Consider the following 20,771-nt stretch of genomic DNA (forward strand, 5'->3'; position numbering starts at 1 on the left):
CTGAAGAAAATCCCTCAAAATGGCAACTTAATTCATAAAGATGACAATCAACTAATTAATTTCAAAACGGCGCAGCGGATGCTTGGCCCCCAAATCCAAACTCCGAGGCAGTAAATCAATGTTCAAAAAGTTGCACGATAAAAACGGCACCTGAGAGGACCCCCCCCCCTCCTGTTGTAACGCTTAGAAGTGCATAAAAAAAAAAACAGACGTACAAACAAGCGCCCATACTCGTGCACTATTCTTACAGCGTGGCGAGATAATGCTTCTCCCCTTTCTCATCTGCCTCATCCTCGCTCATCCTGACACCCCCCACCCCCCCCATGCCCTCTCCGTCACACTGCTGCTTCTCATCACAAACCTAATCGTCTCACCCCCTCGGCAAGTACGTGCTGTGCGAATTAAAGTGCCCTTGCCCTCTTTTCTGTGTTTCTTCATCCTCTTTGTCTTCTTTCGTCTCCTCCTCCTCCTCCTTGTGTTCCTCTTTCTAATAATTTGCTGATTTTGTATGGAACAGGGTGTCCAACTTTTAAGTGGACACAGCATTTCAATAATGCATTTACTTATCTCCATTTAAGCTATTGAGTGCTTGACAATTTCAATTTATGTTTACAAATTGCCAGCATTAACATGTAAATGTGGTGGCGGGGAGCCTCACGGGGCTTGGCGTGCGCGGGCGAGGAAGGGTCATAGAGTAGGACAACAAACCAGTAATGGCACAGTTTGTTGCGAAGCATTGGCACTAATGGAATCCTATGTGCACTCACAAGATCACATGAGCGCTGTGTAATTTGTTACGTCCTGTTTTTATATGAAATGTATACAATTAGAGGTTACATTAGTTGCACATGAGAGTGACAATGCTTTCAGAGGTTATGCAAGGGCCAGTGTTGTTGTATTATCATAATATTTATGCCTGGATGAGTTGTAGCTACAAGTGGATGTATTGCACAGCGTGTCGCATCGATGTCATGTCTTCTTCAGAACAAGCAGAGACGTAAACCTGCGAGAATTTTTTTTTTTCACAATTCACAGTTTCCTGTTTCATAACAAGTCTGTCATTATAGGGCCTAGTCACCATTAAGTACTTTTAGAATTGGCTATTTGATCGATTAATAGAGTCACGGATAAAATGTTTGTGTATTTAAAAAAAAAAAAAAACATTTTGCCTAAACTGTTTCTAAATGGGTTATTGTTGTTTATTTGGATGTGTTCAGGGATTAAAAAACAACTCCAGAAATCAGAAAACGGTTACCTTTAAAAAGCTGCAATCAGAGGATTTCTACAATTTTGACTTAAGCAACAGATCTACAAGTATACTGCATTATGAAAACAAATACACTTGATAATCGATTATCTACACCAAGAATTATCTACAGTACACTTGAGACACCCTTTTTCTTGTCTTGTTGAAATTAATTTGGCTGGCTCTGTCTTAAACAAGCAAATGTATGGCCCGCCGGACATCTGACTCCTAAACAAGAGTATATAAAGACACTGGAATGTTAAGTTTGAACCTAAATGAGCCACACAACATTCAGCCCATGCGACAACAGCGTATAATCCAAGGAGAATGGCTATCATGAAGCGGCAAGCAGCACCCTCTCAGAAGGCTTTTCAATCAAGCCAGACGCGCTAATTCACTTTCTCCTCCAAAGCGCAGCAGGTCGCGCTTGAAAGTTGAATTACACGGACAGACAGAAGGACTAAATGTTCATGAGAGGGATAAAGCCAGGCAAGCAAAGTCTATATTCCGGGACTTCAAACTGCGCTAAGAGAGGAGGCCGCCTGGAGCTGAGGGGGGGGAGTACAGCGGGAGTCATCTATAACTGAGAGGCTCGTAATGAGAAAGATGTGCCAGCCGTCTGCTCACTGTGATAAGATGCCCAAGTTCCCTCGAGGCCTAAAGCATCGCTGACCCCGACAACAAAAAGACAACAAACGGGTGACTGCCCAAGCCGTTCCCTCTTATTTCCATCCACCATTTACATTCGCTTTTCTTCCTCACGTAAGCACTTTATGTCTCCGGCTCGACGTCCTTCTGCCCAAATCCAACTTGGCACGAAGACCCGCCGCCATTTAATCGGTTTCATCAGCGTTTTTTTTTTTTTTTTTTTTTATAAGCCAAAGAAGAATACACGGTAATTAACGGGAGGGCTGCAAAGCGTGACGGTGGGGAGAGGAGCTTCACTCGGCCGCTGATGTGGAACAAGACGGGAAGAAAAGGAGGAGGTGCGGGACCAAGGGCAGGAGAGAAATAGCAAAGACAGCAGCTGAAAGGGCAAGAGCGAGCGATAAGGCTGGCTTGAATGGTAACAGGAAATGAAAGGCTCGGAGCATGAGGGTCACAATGATTTTTCGCTCTTGTGGCCAGCGCGGAGGCTGCACGTCGGCGGAATGGAAATGAGTCCTAATGTCCTGTTAATGCGGTCCAAGAAGAGTCACACCGCTGTCGTCCGCCTAATCCCCTGTGTCCACTCCAATGGCCCATTCCGGAGGAGTGCTCAGCGAGGGTGCTATCAGAGCGTTGTTTTCATGCTAGGTGCAGTTTTATGGTCTTCACACCCTCCGAGCGATACTAATGAAGTGGACAAGAGAAGCTGCCGGCAGCTGAGGAGCTACGGGACCGATGAGATCTGACTTAGATTGCCCCTGATGTGCTTGACATCTTAAAACGCAACATCTTTGCGAGGGCCATTAAACATGCAATTAGAAAGAAACTAAACTCGCAAGGCTCCGAAATTGCAGAAAATACAGCAGGTACACTATCAGGGCAAAAGTATTAATTGGGAGTTGGTAGGAGTTGCTCATTCTCATTCCCTGGATTTGTAATTATATGTGTGCCATCTATGTATATGATTTTTTAAAATTTTGCTGTAAAACTATTGCGGTATTAATATAAGGCAAAGAACAAACTTAGTGTTAGGAGTAAATACTTAGTGTTAGGAGTAAATACAGTAATCGCCAAGCTGTGCTAAAATTAATTTTCTGCTGAAACAGCCAGTGGCCAGCAAGTGCAAGTTTGCCTAGAGCTGAAATATCAATTATAGTTTTCTCCTTGGTAGAGAGTGCAACGCTTTAATCTTTGCACGGCCAATCAAAACGTTGCCTCGTCGGAACTGCACGGGAAATGCGTAGTGTGTGGCGAGGGGGGGGGGGGGCGGCGTTGGGGGTCATGGAGCTGTTGCCACCTAGAAAGAGTTTCAACCATTTTGTGTCTCATAATATCACTCATGCAAATTAGCAAAAAGTACAAGTAAAAAATAAAAACGGAAAAAAAAACCAGAAATCAAAAACAAAGTACTTTACCGGACTATAACCAAATTATTGATATTTGCTCATGCCTTTGGGAAATTGTTGCTTTTGTAACAAGTCATTGTAGCTCAGGTTGATCCTAACTGTTCTCAATCCAAATGCTTGAACTTATATAGACATAAATATATAGATATAATAGATGTAAGGTTTGGACCGCGTCGATATGCATCAAAATATGGCCTTGTTCTATTTCAAACGAATTAACATTCAAGACTTAATTTCACAGTAACGCCTTCAAAATGAAGAAAAATGTGGCAAAAGGATGCGCACACTCCACACGTACATGATACGATAAAACGTGTGCCCGATTCCTTAGCTGGGAAGCACAGCAGGCTTCCTGGCTGGCATGTGAAGACTGTAATTTTCCGCCACGCTTCCCCTGCTCTTTCTTCCTTCTCCACGCGCTACGGGCCGGGGTGTGGAGATAGTGAGCGAAGAACAAGGTGTGGACGTCGCTAGCTACACTCCCGCCTCTTCTTGTGATCGTTAATGCAGCGGCAGCCAACATGGCTGACAGGTTAAAGCGGCAATCTGCTGGTGTGCTAAATAAGATCATTCACGGCCTCTTTTGAAGACAGATGCAGAGTCGCGTGGCACTCACACATACACATTTTTATGAACGTGCCTCTGAGTGGGCGCAGTGCACACATAAGACTTAATGCCTAGTATGGTAAACATAACCCGAGAGGGGGTTATGTGTTCGTGGGAAAGACAAATGTTTCTTTCTGGGGAATAAAAATGCTTCAAAAGTCAAATTTTAGCTCTGAGCTTTTTTTTTTTTTTTTACAGTATTTTAAAATGAGACATTGTGGTAAATTGTAGCATGCAAACGAGATGAAATTTGGTGGGGAAAATATTGGCAACAAAAATGCGACCAAATCCATTTCATAAAAAAATATAAAGTTTATGTTTTATTTCACAGGCTGGTTAGTTATAATTATATCTTCAAATTAAACTACCTGTACATTTAAAGGTTTCATGAAGGTCACGGTTTGTGACCCAGAATGCATTAGTTCACTTCATTTTCCAAAATTACTTTGCAATGTGAACAAGTTGGACTTAAACCAAATATCAAGGTTTAGTATTGTGATGGTGATACAAATTGGAATTGTTCAGTCTTGAAGGGGTTTGCTCTTCAACTCTGTGCAAAACTACGCAACGAATGCATCATAAACACGCAGCAAATTATAAAAGTCCCGAAGAAGTCGATATTTTTTTTCCAAGGGGCCATTTAAAAGGAAAGAGCTATCAGTGCGCCCGCAACTAATTAAATCAAGTGAAGTTAATTAGCATTAAGTGTGTGAGTTGCCAAAAGATAAACACAAAATGCTCTTTGTAAATAGAGTTTGCACTACATGTTGATATGAGGAAAACAATTCAATCTTTCTTTTCCATTTACACAGACATTGCTCAACAAATGGATAACGTCAGCAGACAATGTTAGCTTTATGCCACAGTTGCAATGCTAATGCTAATCAGTAAAGGTTATTCCTCATCAACCGCTTTTCGAATATTTATTTTTAAATGCGAGGCGAATTTGTCGACACCATGTATTGCACTAAAAATATATAACGTATAGAATGCTCATATTTGTTTCGCTCCAAATGTCTCAAAACTAAGCCCGAGCTTGTGATGCACTGCACCAAAGGAAATCAATGTGAAAAGTGGGGCTGTTGTGTAAACAGATTATTAGCACGGTGTTGTGTGCCCATTCCACTGTATTAAATGGCGCTATGATTCTCAATAGACAACCCTTACCACTGAAAACACAATGGATTCTGAGGCACAGGCTCGTGAAAGAAATCCATTGGTAATTTCAGACTGATCAATTATCCGCTCGAGCTCGTCACATTCTCCAACAGGGCTTGTACCCATGTGCGACAATGGGAAAGCCACTTACTCCGGCTGAACGGAGAATTATGGAGAAATTGTATTTTCTTTTTTTCGCAACTCTCCCGTCCATATATATGGATCTTATGCTCTTGTGCCACAACATTGGGCACACCTGCGCGTTGACAAATATTAACTGGGTTAGATTTTTTGAAGGCTAAGTAAACATGCCCAAAAAAACCACATTGTTTTATTCTATACAACAGATTCAGTATCTAAATATAGTCTGGCACCACACAAATAAATATATATAAATTATATAAATATATTAATCATTTTATAAAATATGTATAAATAATATAAATTATATAAATAATGATATAAATGATCAATACATTATAATTATATAAATAAATATAAACTTTGGGCAACTTTTAACTTTACATCGCCCTTCACCTTCGTCAACACTCGGCCTTCAGGCAAGCCTGCCTTGGCAGTGACTGATTATCATCTCTCCTCACGCCTTCGGGAGCCTTTAAAAAGCGGTCGCGATTGCCCAAGCTTAAACTCCGCCTGAGGCGAAAAGGATCGAAATGATTTTGAAGCTGATTTTCTATTCAAACCACAACAGATAAGAGCAAAAGCACAATGGGCACTTAATCGATTAATGGAGTAATTGATTGTTTGGAATATAGTCAATTGTTTGGAAAGACTTGTTGGTTAATTACGTCTCAAAGTAATTCTAATGGAGCACATTTCTTGGCTGCAACATGCAGAGATACTGTTGACGCATTCCCAACTAGTTTGCGGTTACAACTTGCCATATATCGCCACATCTTACCACAATTTGGTGACTACTGCGATAGCGCCAAAGCTTTGGTCTGAGCAGGAGAATACGTACGACAAGACAGAGATTTGCAAATGCCGACGTATTCACTGTATTCACACTCAGTAGTTGGTCGTATCAAAAAAGAACATCTGTCCAAAACCAACTATTTTGGTCGCAAATATTCATGACTATTCTTCATCGTTTGTGTATTTTTGACAGAAGAATATCAGAGTAAACAGCAATGGCGAACAATTTTAAATTATGAACAATGTATATGTGCAAGCAATACCTCGTGTGTATTTATTTATGACTGAGAGAGTCATGACTACGCAAGCAAGATCACTGCCTTTGGCAGCACAGGCGAGTCAAGAAAAGCAAGGGGATAGGATTGTGTACGCGTGTGTGCGTGTGCATGCGTGTGTGTTTGCAGAATTGTCCAAGTGTGGCGGTAGTGGTCCTCAGTCACTTTATCAGTGCCACAGCAGCACTTTTTCCTTTCATCCGTCTGCCCGGCGACGACTCTCCCGCCTTAACGGAGTGTGGAGAAAAAAAACAACAACACTCCCTCCCTCAGCAGAGGTGGCGCAAACACGAGCCCAAAACCACTCTTTGTCTCAACACACACCCTTTTCTTGTCGCTCAATCCCATATTTGTGGATTTGCCAAGAACTGAAGAATTACCACACCTGACCTGCTCTCCACATGCGCTATCCACTCGCTTAGATATAAATATCACACGACGCCTGGTTTATATTCAGAAAAGCAAAGAAAAAGAAAAAAAATATATGAAATATATATATATGAAATAAATAAATAAATAAATAAAATATATATATATATATATATATATATATATATATATATATATATATATATATATATATATATATATATATATATATATAATATAAATGAATAAATCTATATAAAATGGTCATGAGTGACTGCCAAAACACAAATTATAAAAGAGAAACCTATTGAGCCATCATGAGAGCCTTGTGCACTACATGGGACTTTGCGAGTTTACATCCAGAATTGAGAGGTGTTATGTCAGAGTAGTTTGTCCATGTTCCCTCAGCCAAAGTCAGTATTTCATCCATTCTTCTCCCGACAATACATCACTGGTGGGCATTTACTTTGTCGATCCACTCAGAGGTGCAACGATCAATAAGACTCACTTGAATTAACAACCCTGTTTATGGATGGCTGCGATCACCAGGCCGCCTACTTGACTGTCGCGTTTGTATGCCTTCACATAAACAAGATGGATCTCATGCCACAAACAGGGACACAACTTGTAAGGAGTCATATTGGTTGTGTGTAGAATATATTCAAGCTATCTATATATACAAGCAAACTGTTATAGAAACATAATTGCCTCCTCTCCAAAAAGCAATGCAATGCATCAAGAGGGTCAATAATTTGAGTCTCATAACATAATGAGTCTCATTTGCTTCATGGTGGTTTTCTCGATAAATTCCACTGACATGCACAGGACGGAGTGGGGCTCAGGCCTGAAGCTGTCCCAGGATGTAATACTCCATCTTTGGACTTGGTATCAGAACCAGACTTTCTTCCTGTTGCATACCATCTGATACAACCACCATACGTGGAATACTATTCAATTATTTGTGAATATTGCGCTTTAGTCTACTCACGCTGCTAACTTCAAAAAATGTAGTGTATAGATCGACACATGACTGGGATGTAAAAAAAAAACCTCAGCATGACAAGCCCAGTCAAAGGAGGGGTGAGAGGGGAGGAGAAAAAAAGACATTAGCACAAAAAGCTTCACAGTTGACGGCTTGCAGATTCGCTGACGCCTGTAATAAAATAAGGCCATCCGGGTGTGCAAGAGTTGACATTGCGTGCAGGTGTACAGTCAGGCATCTGCATAAAGAGCCTACGCTTCTGCCAGCAGCCATCATGGCCTCGACAGATTAGAAATTGTGCGCCCGTGTGTACGGATTCGCGGCAAATAATGAGAAATGACTTTTAAATTGTGGCTCCGGCAGCAATGGGGAAAAATGGGCCTTGTCAATACGAGATGCAGCCGGTGAGCGGGAGGATTTAAGGGCGAGCGAGATTTGGGGGTGGGGGGGGACAGACAAAGAGAGAGAGAGAGTGAAGGGGAGGGAATCAGGGGATGACTTTGTTTTGGTTTACTGCTTATTACCATCATAATCCTTTGTCCCATTTCCCCACTCTGCAGTCCGGGCACACCTCTCTCGCCTCGCCGTCAGTCGTTGTGATTGCCTTGTATTTAAGAAGCCTTCTGTGAGCCTGTGTTCCGACAAATGCCTTTCCAATACCAATCACAGCCGAGTGCGCCTCATTTGAATGTGTGAAAGGGGTTTTGATTCCATCAACGGAATGCTCCTCCAAGCGCAACGTCGACCATTCAATACCGGCAAATATTCTCACCTAGTGTATATATATACAGTATATAAATGCAGGTGTATTGTAAAGGCTCTTGAAATATTTTTCATTTATCCCTCTTTTATTCTCGACATACGGCTTCATTAGCTCTTCTCCTTTTATGGCATTTGGATCTTGTAACCGGCGCACCAAACGTGCGATGAAACAAGTGCCGGAGTGATCGTAAACCCAGACGAAGAGGGAAAACAGACTAATTGTGCTCAGCGTTTTACTCTTTGGAAATGTTATCGCCACCTGGTCACCGGCTAATTCGAATACGCACTCGACTTTGCAAGATTGATACCGAGTAGGGGGAGCGCGGGTAGCTCCGCCTAAGCAGCTGGTTGACCTTCATACTTATCGGTGCGTATCGTTCGCCTGCTTCTTGGGGGTCTGTGAGGGGTTGGGATAATGCATCCCAATTAAAATCTTACGCAAATCCCATTGCTTGATTACTCGGAGCCATGGAGAGTTAGCTAACTTTAATGTTGAGGAGATTCTTAAAACCCAAAGTAATTTCCTTCCACCGTATTGGAGACGCACAATTAATCCTACACTTGGGCATTGCAGATCTTGGTTTGGTCCTTATGGTCGGTCATGTAGAATCCAATAAAACTTTCTAAGCTTGTAAATAAAAGGCACAGGTTGGTCCCACACACTGTAAAGTGGTTTTTGTCTATGGTTGGTCAGTGGTGTTTTTCAACCCCAAAAGCGGAGTGCTTAGTCAAGAGGCCATTCTTGGTCTGGCTAATGAAAACGATCAAAAACAAACAAGCAGTTATCGGATTTTACATTGCCAATTGAAAATCAATTATGCATGGTCCATTCTGTCTCTTCAGAATGTTATTTTGATACTTCAAATATCACGGCCAATAAAGGTTTTATCAGGGCGACAATGTCGCCGTGGGATACAGCTGACCACTGTGACGGAACAGATTGTTTGACCTCCGAGAGTGCGCTGTTGTGTAATTTCACTGGAACAATCATGACCTGTGAGCACAGTCTAAAATTATCTTTAGACTTGATGAACTGCAGCCAAAAACATTGTTCTTTCCGCCCAGTACTTTTCTGCTGAGTATTAAAGAAAGAATAAATGAACACTGAATCCCAGTGTTTGAGATTAGTGAGTTTGTTTAATCGCCAAACGTGCGGATGTTAAACAGCATCTTTTGTTGGGATTTTGCAGAATACACATTTTGCTTAGCTTGAGGCAAAGATTAAAATGTGTGGCAAACAGCTGAGACTTTGTTTTCTTTCTTTGTATAATGTCCAAATGTACTAAAAGTATGCAAAGTGCATTTGCTGTGCCGATGTTTGCCTTCTTAAAGTAAATCTTTGGTTGTACGCTTAACAAATACTGGACAAATAATATGGAGTATAACCTCATGCATGACAATGAAAATCCAGTGCTAGTGAGGCATAAATGAATCCACCGTTTGCTGTTACATCAAACCCAATTTCATGGGTGACGTGGTGAAAAAGGATTACCACCCAATTTATATACCTTTAAAGGGAAACACGGGGCTTCGAAGGAGCTCGCGGTTAATCCTCGGAGTACTCCGAGGTTGGATGTCTTACGAACCCGTTGGTCTGTCCCGATGACTTAAGTGACAGAAGCAGTGCGAAAGGCTAGAGTGGTTGCACCCAAAGTGATGACAATGTCAAAGGATTATGTGTGGGGCTATCAATACTAATGGTACTTCTTTTGCATTATGATAATTGCCAAGACAAAATTGCTGCCTAATTTTTCCCTGTTTCTAATTATTGGGCTCTTCAGCGCTAGCGGGCTGTGGAAGCAGAGCATTGGCAGGCAATTAAACTCCCGCAATTATGCCTCTATTGTAAAAAAACGGCTTTACCAAGGATTTGTAGGGCACAGGATAATTGCTTGGTGATGCAGGTGAGAAGATCCTTCAAGATGACTGCTATTGTTCTGTCACCAAAGCCAGCAAGAAACAAAATCTAAATAGGTAGCCGGTCACTAAAGGCAGATTTCAGCTCAGTTAGTATTATGCTGATTTATTTACCGTATTTTCCAGACTATAACCCGCTACTTTTTGCGTGGAATCCTGCGGCTTATAGTCCAGTGCAGTTTATCTTTGGATTTTCATGATTTTTATGCTATCGCATACTTCGTGCATATTCTATAACATATGGAAATTAAACATTAAAACACCTGCGGTTTATAGTCCAATGCAATTTATATATGAACAATTTTCCCCGGATTTTAGCTGGTGCGTTAAATAATCCAAAAATTATGGTATTTCATAATTTACCTTTGTGAATTGTGACATTATAGAAGCAGAATGTACACTTGAATATATTCTGTGTTCAACATGAAGTCATCGATGTCTTTGTTTAAAATTATCAGTCCAATATGGCTACTGTAAGTCAGTCATAGTGATCAATAATAAAAAAGTAGTAGAAGGATGACAATTACAGATAAAATTGTTTGAGTCACTACAATTTTGATCCTAGAAATATGATACTGCTGAATTTTGCCGACCCCAGCCCCACCCCACCCCACCCCACACACCCATGGGACGAATGGTTCGGAAACGTGCACAAATGGAAAAGGTTGACCGGCTCCCTGGAACGGATTGTGATCGACCTCCCGCTGTACTTGCAAAGAGAGCATTTTCAGGGTGGCGAGCTCGGCAGGATTATAGCATTCGCGGAAGCGAGCAGTGACCTGATGCAAATGTGTGTTCTGGGAAGTTCCAAGTGAGGAACGGTGGGATGTAGAAGGGGTGAGGCCATCTGGAAAACTACAAAAACAGGAGGATGTTGATGAGAGACTAGACCCGGCATAGCAGAAAAAGAGACCACCTACTTTGTCTCTATTTGTCTTACACAAGTCACTGATCCGGCGCAGCGTAGTCGAAAGGCTTCGGGAGAGCCGGGGGTTGAAAAGCTTACACTGGGGCTTGAGTGGAAAAAAAAAAATCAATATCCAAGTAAATGATATGGTGTCTAAACTCAGATGGAAGACAAAAACATGGACACGAATGATTGGGCCAGCAGTCAGAATCAGTGAGGGTATAGAATGGAGTTTTTAAAAAAGTAGCAGGTTTGTGTTTTTGAAGGTTTTATGACATGCGTAATTTTTTTGCGATGATTTTTCTACTAAATCAAACCGCAAGTCAGATGAAGGTCTCATATACCGCAGAGCAATCACAAATCAGTCAGGGTTGTTTCAAAATTTAACTTCCTCCCTGAAGAAGAAGGGATTGATTGGAGAGGAAACGTCTACGTAATTACAGATAAGAAAATGTATTTCTGATGAGTTTGAAGCCACAAAAATTCAGAACCAAATTGAGGCCAACGGATACATAAGAATGATTTGTTAGATAACATTTTCATTTTCACAACACGTCTGGCTTCAGGCTGCAAGTACGCGGAATTTTTTTATTCGTCACCTCGATTGTTGATCTTTCCATTCAGGTGTAGCAATGTTTGTCCGCACATGTACAGTGGAGAGGCATGACGCTTCCAAATAGAAAAGTAGAGATGGTGGATTGTGGCTTCGAGGCTTTCATTATGCCTTCCAAATTTCCCGCCGTACGGTCTATTAATTCACAATATAATTGATCAACATTTTTCTATAGCGTCCATTAACTGTTAGCCTGGGGGGGCCAGTCAAAAGAGACACAGACACAAAAGGCCATTATCAGCTGCTGCGGTTCTTGTCAATTTAAATGGGTGTCATTCATCAAACCGCCTGCAATAACAAATAAACATATCTGCAACAGGTTTCTGCTTGGCAGAATCTGATATACCATCTTTCAAAATTGAATGACAGTGAGGCCCTCCAAAGTTGTCGAAATCTTTGCCGTATCTCAATAAAGCAGATAACGATTTCATAATGGAGACAGTTTTGACCCTGGACCAGATTATTGCCATTCCCATTATTACAATCAAACAAAATGAAAGGCAGACTAGCATCTATCTCTCCATCTTTTTCAAGCTGTGTCATGTTGCGTGTGTCTTCAGTGAAACTTCCAGCTCACTGTGAGACGCATCTGCAATGCAGTGCCGAGGGAATGGTTGCACCCGAGGGAACAGGAACTCATGTGTGTCTGTGTCTGTGTGTGCGTGAACAGTAGGAGAAGACAAGTAAAGGCGAGAAGAAAAAAGAAGATGCAAGTGTTGTCAACCAACAAGATGGATGCCTGGGGGACAGACACATTAGCTCTCACATCATTCAAGAATTTTATATATTACATATGGCAAAAACAGTAGAATCTTTTCAGTTACAAGCCATGAGTTGGTGGATTTTTTTTGCTATGTGTTGTGGGAGAAAGTTTGAGTTCTGAATGAGCTGCTGTTTGGAAAAAAAAAGAGAAAGCGCTAAAATCGCTGATGCATTTTCTGCCGTTAATTGAACAAACGAAAACACTCGCAAGGAAAATGGAGGAGATGCTAATTGTGAGCTAACGCTGTAGTAAATAGACAACGTGACTCAGCGTGAATTTATATCACTCGATTGGTCACTCTTGGAAAAGGCAGTCATAAACATACGTCTGTTTTATGAATCAGCTTAAATTCTCTTTGATTATATTTTCTGTTTTTAAATGTATACATTACAATACAATGTTATTATGATTCCTGTTAATAGTTAAAAAATATTCGCAATACAACAACATTGAGTTAAGAGCTTGGTCAAGGAATGAATTCAACCCCTAAGTCAAAAAATAGCACTGTTTTGTTATTTTCTGCCATTACTGCAGAAACATGGCCCATTTTAAAATGTCCAAAAATCAAACACAGCGACCATTTGCACCTCAAAGTGCTGTCACATAGAAATGGCGGGGAGGGAGGGTCATCCACCCTGCCTCCCACAAACGTTATTAATGGCGTCATCATTTTTCCCTCGCTCACTCTATTTCCCCTCTGATAGCGCGGCCCTGCTCGCTCGTGTTCTGCCATGTTTTTGTAATTGCTCCAACAGCCTTCCTTATGCTGAGCGTATACTTTTTTTCGTGTGTCTCCCTATCCAGAGGCTATGTGCATATGCATGTGTGTGTGTGTGTGTGTGTGTGTGTGGGTGTGTGTGGTTACTCCCACAATTTTGCCAACCGAGGGGCCGGCTGTGAATTTGTGGGGCAGAACCAAGCTGCAGGGCGAGCGCCACACGAAGCGAAAATGAGCGCCTGCAGGCCACCGTTGTTTGATGACCGTGAAAACACTTGCGGTTAACGCAAAGTGAGTGACCGGCTGTCAAGGGGGAGGCCACGTGTATGTGTGCGTGTGTATGCGTAGCCCTGACTATGCACCACAACACCAAGTTGTATTGTATGTCACCTTGACGAGCTTTGATGCATCCAGCGGAACTTCATATTGGTGCTTTAAAGTCTATGAGCAGTTCCATTTAATGAAAAACTATCAACGAGATTTTGTCAAATTCAAAACCAATTAAAAACATAAGGGAAGCAAAGGATAACTAAAAAATATTCACAAACAAATAAGGTTTAGAATTGCTTTACTACAGGACCTCTAACAACTAGCACATGCTAAAAGTGGATCATGATTAATACACGTTCTAAAAAAAACATTTTTTGAAGTCTATGAGGAAAGAAAAACATCCTTATTACTGCTTTCAATCGCAGCTGAGGTGAGCGAAACGTTTTGGTCTGGCTTTCCCTGAAGACTGAAAGTCACAGATATGAACCAAGGTTAGATCAAGTGAGGTGTAAGTGCAGAGAAATTGCAAAGGAGCAAGTGACCAAGCGTGAGTGCCCGTCGCTGCCGACACAGCCGCCGTCCCCGACACGGCTGCCGCCTTTTCCCGTCATTAAATGAAGGCACTTACAATGCAGGGAGGGAAAGGGAAGGCAAAGGAAAAAAAACACTCTTCTCAAAAAGGTTATTTCATACCACTTCAGAGCCCAAGATTTTTGTTTTATAAAACTATGTGAAGAAGAATATGATGGAAATTGTAAAGACAACCAGGTGAGCAAAGATATGAACTGCTTTGCTAGTTTCTCTTATTCGTCGTAGACCGGTTCGTTGTCAGGTTTGTCACCGTCTTTTCTCAACAGGGTTATTTCGTACCACTTTAGACCCCAAGATTGTGGTTTTACAAAATGAAGTGAAGAAGAATATGATGGAAAATTGTAACGACAACCAAATCAGCAAAGACGTAAACTCCTTTGCTAGTTTTTCGTATTAGCCGTAGCCTTGTTAGCTGTCAGGTTTGTCACACATGATCAAAAGTTACCATCTTCATTTTGGAAGTCTCCTGGCCAATATTTTCTGAGCAAATGACATCTGTTCTGTTTTAACAGAAAAAAAAAACAAGCAAAAGGTGTAGCTGACGCTATATTAGCTTCCCCTATGTGTTTTCCACTTCAAAACACAGCGGGCTCTTTCTAAAGGAGCGAGTTTGTTCATCAATAATGTCGACGCCAGACGCCACAAGCAGTAAACTACGCGCCGTGATGATGTGGTAAATACAGATGATTACAGAGCAGTTTTCATCATCAATTTAAAGCTCTCTGTGGTTAAATTAGACTCCTCTCACCCGCTGCCCTCCTACATTTGCACCCCCCGCCTAACCAAACCCCCTTACCCTCCCGCCACTGCTATTCTCATGCACACACACGCTTTATTACGCAGTGACATTACCACATCCCTGTAGGCAGCTGTGCATCTCCGTATGACTGATGAGCGTAATTTCTCCCAAACAACAGAATGATCACTTTGGTGGCGAGCGCTTAAAATCGCTCCCTCTCCCTCCCTTCCTCCTCCTGTCCTTGCTCTCGTGTCTTCTTTTCAGACAGGGAAAACAAAAGGCAACAAAAGAAATGTTTTTTTTTTCCTTTCTCCTCCAACGGAAACACATTGATCTAAAATTACTCCTCATGTTCTTATAATGCCGAGAGCCCCATTAAACACATTTGGTACGAATAACAGCGTTTAAAGGCACTCAACTTTTATGTTTGTTTATGGGCAACAGTTGGATAATAATACCCATATATGAATAATACATAGGGGTCTGAGATACAATGGAAACATTTGAAGGTGACAAGATGGAAGCTCTCGGAAGAAGGTCAAGGCCAGGGATTCCCTTATTAGCATAAATCGTGCACAAAGCACAGGCCTGTATATTAGCCTCATATAGCTGTCTGGGCACTACTGTTTACCAGGAGATATACTGAGTGGAAAGCTAGTTACGACTCGTCGGTCTCTCTCCCAGCCTTATAGGTTCAGCCTCAGTGGGCTGTCCTCACACATTCTCTCATCTGTCAGTCACATGGAGAAAAAAACAAATCCACCTGTCCTCTTAGCAGATTAGGTGGACGCCACCCTGTCGGGGCCTGTCGAGGGTGTGAGAAATGAGTTGGGCAGCGCCACCCACTGGTGACGGGAAGCTCATTAAGATTGCTCTACACCTATCATTATCAATCCATCTAGTATCCATCCAATTAAAAGGGTGAAGAAAGACTGTCACTGAAGAGTTGCTTTCTGCGTGTAATGAGTCTTTGATCACTAAAGCGAAAGACCTATTTTTTTTTTTTTTGGTGGCTCAGCGCTATCGCCAAAATTAGTATAGGCGGTAAAAAGTAGTGTATTAAAGTAGCAGTACAGATTCTTGACTAAACAAGACTCAAGTAGAAAAAGTTGAAATAATGATTCAATTTCTTCAAAAGTAAAAACGTAAATACAAATGTAAACAGTTATTTCGTCATTTTAGTTCTATTTATTTATTCAGACTATCGTGTGTGTCAATCTCCTAAGCGTGTATGTCCGTCTCTAGTTCTCAAGAGTCGCCATTTGGTGTGTTGGAGAAGGGAGACATCTAAAACATACACGCCAGCATCCCTCGAGGACCAGATTTGGACCGTGCTGAGTTAAAGTACGCCACAATTTTATGCAGCTGCCTTTCAGCCGACCCTTTTGAAGGATCTTTGCAATTCCAATGCAGCTAATTTAATCCATATTGGGCAATTACTTTTTTTTTTTTACAGTTTACAGAGGTGTTATTCGGGTGCTCAGATTTAATCAGTCGTTTACATTGAAAAGTGCCATGTCCTCAAAAGAGATTGACAAAGTTCCTGGGGGGGACATACGTGAAATTCCTTAAAGGGATACAGCGAGCTGATGTAGCAGAGGAGAGGACGGTGTTCTGGATGCGAGACAAAATGCCATGTGCCTTTAAGAGGGTTACCCCCCCACCCCCTCATCCAAATGCCCCCCCTCCCACTACCACCTCCCTCACTCAGCCACACAGACCTTCCTTCTGTGAGCATTGCCGAGGCAGCTCCGGTCCCTCATGTCTCTCTGTGGGGAGAATCAACATACTTCCCGCGGCATCGCTGGAGACTATCCAGATCAACGCGCCGGGGAACTCCACGCAACTCCAGTAAAGGACTTGTGCCGGAGTAGAAATGGGCAAAAGTGTAAATTTTGACGGCGGAACTTCTGAGCGGGACTGAAATGAGAGGTCACTTCTGAATTGAGAGCGATACCCCGAATGGACCGGACTGCTTGAGGAAAGGTCACATCTTAAAGTTACAGGCAAAGTACTTATATTCGGTAGCTACTTCAGGAAAAAGTCAAATGAAAGTAACAATATAGGCTGTTTTCATTATCGTTATCTGTCCCTGAAGCGCTTTCCAAATGCTATGAAATGGAGACACTCTTTAAAGAATGTCTTGAATGGTCCCGGCAGTGCTTTTGATTCACTAGCCGGGCGTTTATCTTAATTCTCCAGCTCTTTCAGAGAGTCTGCATTAAAGACTGCGTTGATATCACTGTCGGGGGAGAAGAGAAGAGGGTAATGTTTCTTTTATGAAATCTGTTTGTAAAACTTTACAGCTGTCAGCAGGAGGAAGAGTCGAATGGCCTGCCATGACGGGAAAGTAAATAAATCTGGACTTGAAGTGAGGCTGTTGAGGACTGGAGTCATGTTCACGGGGGACAGCGTGGTCAGTGGCCACTTCCTGACCGGGGGTGCGTTCAAGCCCCATCAGGGACTGGAAGTAAATGCCTCGCTTCAAATGGAGAATGGACAACACTTTGGGACCGTTCCTCCATACCAGGGTCAGAACGTCACGAATGCCAGCTTGCCCAAAGTGGAGAACAACGATATTACAACTCCGTTTAAACCGACACCTCAACCGGGGCCTCCCGCTGCTCTCAAACTAGGGCAGGAAGGCTTTAAGAAAGTCTGCAGGACCGAGGAGCACGGCCCCAGTCCCTTCCCCGGACTGGCCTCGGGGGTACTGGAGATGCGCGTTAAAGAAGGGAGTAAGATCCGCAACTTGATGGGCTTCGCTATGGCGCGGATGCAAGGCGACCAAGGACTTTGTGTTGCCGGAGAGGGCGGACTCAGACAGGTGGTCTTCACCGGCTCAGGCCGCGCCGTCACCAAGACCATCACGTGTGCTGAGATCATGAAGCGGAAAGTGGGCTCACTGCACCAGCTGACCAAACTGCAGTACAAGGTGGTCAAGGAGGTGTGGGAGAACACCGAGGGGGGCACATCAGAGATGACCGTGCACAGAACCGTGCCCTCCATCAGCATCCTGTTATCTAAAGACCCCCTGGACCCTCAGGAGCCGGGCTACCAACCCCCAGAGACTCTTGGCGCACTGTGGGAGGACAGAGACAAGCACGCCACGGTGTCGGCAATCAAGAGACCCCCGGACACTTTGCCGTTCAGAGGTTTACAGCACTGTAAGCGTGTGTGCTCGGGCGAAGGGGTCTCCGTAACCCCCCTCTTGCATTGACTGGATGTCAGAGTCCACTTGAGCACAACTCTGAGACAATCAGAAGAGCCACTGAGATGGAGCAGCGCTTTGGCACAAGACTTAACTACCAATTGCAGCCTAACTGGGAAGTTCTGAGCTTGCCTTCTGTACAGACAGCCATCAAAATTGTGTCGATTATATACCCGCTGTAAAACCTTAAACCTGACGACGATACTTTTAAGATTGAGAATAAGCCATGAACTGCAAAGACATTTTTCTCGTTTGTTTCAAACAAAGGTTACAAAAAAATTAAACTGCTGGAAACTACTGATGATAAATGCAAATCTTGACATTGACCATTTTTTTAGTAAAACATGTTTTCTTTCCGCTACGCTTTTTTTTGGGTTGTCAAACTTGCCAGAGGATATTCATTAAAAAGGGTGAAATTGTCTATTTTTAATCATGCATTTAATCAACTAATCCACCTGGAAAAAAAAAATGAGTTAAAGTTTCATTTTGGCTCACTACCTAACCGAGTTACCGACTACTATTTATCCACCAGATGGCGCTACATTTCCTTATTTAAAGCATGCAGCAAAATTTGACACATCGTGTGTGTGTGTGTGTGTGTGTGTGTGTGTGTGTGTGTGTGTGTGTGTGTGCGTCTGTCTGTCGACAAATGCAAATAACACCATTGTCCATTTTTAATTTACCTCACTATTAAACACTATTCCCGCCCCTTATGGAAACGCCTATGCTGTATTTTATCTCCGCCTGGCTGAATGCGCAAAGCTGTGATTGAAAAGAAAACCGACTTGCCGATCCTTTCTGATAAGAGCGACGGCGGTAAACTTTTTGGACGTGGCGTAGAAAAGGCTGATTTAATGACAAAGCTGTTGATAAGGCACATCTCCTCACCCCGCCCCAGCCTGGCAGAGGAGCCCGGCGGCTGGTGGGGATGGGGGGGGCACAGAAATACAGGCAGCGATTATCATTAAGATAACAACATAACATCGCACAACACAGCAGAGGGAAGGATTAAAACTAGGGTTGACAGTGGCTCACACTGCACTCTTCCTCAAAAGTATGTAACACATTATCCTCCCGCCCCCACTACCACCGTCACTTTTAGCCTCGGGGCCTGCACGCACATTTTCTGAACAAGGTGTATTCTAATTATATTTCTCAAAATGGCCTTAAACAAAAACAATTGATTCTGAAAGGGAGATTTTATCCTAATCAACGAGTTATTTTTCTACTTAATCTACCGTGCCTTTTGGGGATAATAGCCTAGACAAGTGGAAGCGTGTCTGAAGCCGTTTGCCATTGATCTTAATGAAAATCTGCAAACGCAGATGTCAGCATCCTTAAGTAAATTAATCAAAGTGACTCCGCGTAACCGCAGCGACAAATCGACTCTGCATACAGAAAGAAAGAAAGAAGTCGCTGCATTTTCCTTGGGATCGTTTTTCGTAGCCCTTCATCACATTTCAACCAGTGATCGGCGGTCACCCGGACAGTCGAAGAGCCGAACTTAATGATTAACCTCGTGGCAAATCCCATTTGGGGGGGAAAAAAAAAATGTCACAAGGCTGAATAAGAAATGCTGCGACTGCAAGCGCTCAGGTGGGAAGCAAAACGGCGTGTCCTCGAAACTAGCCCGAAGGTTATCGCTCCAGGGTCGCCCGTTATCAAGCAGGTAACAGCTTTCATCCCGGAACCGATAGGACAATCGTTGCGCAATCCAGGTCAAAAAGATATTCCCCAATCGACCTGCATCTGCTATCTGGGAATTCTGGTGGGCCGAGCGTAAAATGCAGAGGCGAGGTGGGGGTAATTAGGGGTAACAGCGGAGTGAGAGCGCAGATAAAACATTGTGACAAAAGTATTATCCTGGAGCCAAATTCAATGTGGCTGTGAAGAAATAGCAGAAGAGTCAAGCAAGTAGCAATACGGACAAGGTTATTCATACAACCTGAGAGTCGATTACAGTTATAATTTTTGTTTGCAAACAGTCAACATGGATTTGGGGGAAATGCTGGCCCTCACCCAAAACACGTTTATACGTGATGCACGCTGTATATTCAACCCTTATACGGTTAATCTCTATACCTTATATGAGCGTACGTCTCCAAAAAAATGACATGTAGAATTTACTATTGAAAACCATGTAAACTAATACAGTCCTTTATTTTCACATTTTAATTGACAGCCATATTTTTCCCATTCAAAGCATGCAGCAAATAAATTGGAATTTATATTGTTTTCTGCAAGAATGCATGATTTCAACTTAAATAAGCACACCTAAAGCTGGATATTAGTGTCTGTGTATTTTATTTTACCACCAGACGGCGCTACTTTTTCCTGATATGCACGTGTGAAAAGCATGCAGCAAAACACTACATGTTTTACAGCTTAATGCAAGAGTGCTCTGCTATTGAAATAATGGCCTGATGTGTTGTTACTGATGTCGGTATGTGTGGCCTAGCTTATTTCGTTCACCAGATGGCACGACTTTTCCTATTCAAAGCATGCAGCAAAAATTCTCACCTTACTGTTTTATTCATAGTACGTAAAAAGTGTTTCAGGCCCCACTCTGCCTTATGTCCACACATCGGGTTTGAAAATATATTTGTCCCATGTTTCTTTTTCGCTTGGGCTTAGAAGTGCAATGCATCCCATCG

The 20,771-nt window shown here is 42.6% G+C and overlaps 1 protein-coding gene across 1 annotated transcript; it reads left to right on the plus strand.

Annotated features, from left to right (window-relative positions):
• Positions 1 to 16,668: 16,668 nt before the first annotated feature.
• On the plus strand, positions 16,669 to 18,688 carry LOC147059517 (ribonuclease P protein subunit p25-like protein). The gene has a single exon (XM_085907783.1). The coding sequence runs from the start codon at positions 17,236 to 17,238 to the stop codon at positions 18,124 to 18,126; it is 891 nt and encodes a 296-aa protein (XP_085763909.1). The 5' UTR covers positions 16,669 to 17,235; the 3' UTR covers positions 18,127 to 18,688.
• Positions 18,689 to 20,771: the final 2,083 nt, after the last annotated feature.

This window comes from Syngnathus leptorhynchus, chromosome 3 (assembly GCF_054491065.1).
Source record: "Syngnathus leptorhynchus isolate UIUO chromosome 3, UIUO_Slep, whole genome shotgun sequence".
In the NCBI taxonomy this organism is placed as follows: Eukaryota; Metazoa; Chordata; class Actinopteri; order Syngnathiformes; family Syngnathidae; genus Syngnathus; species Syngnathus leptorhynchus.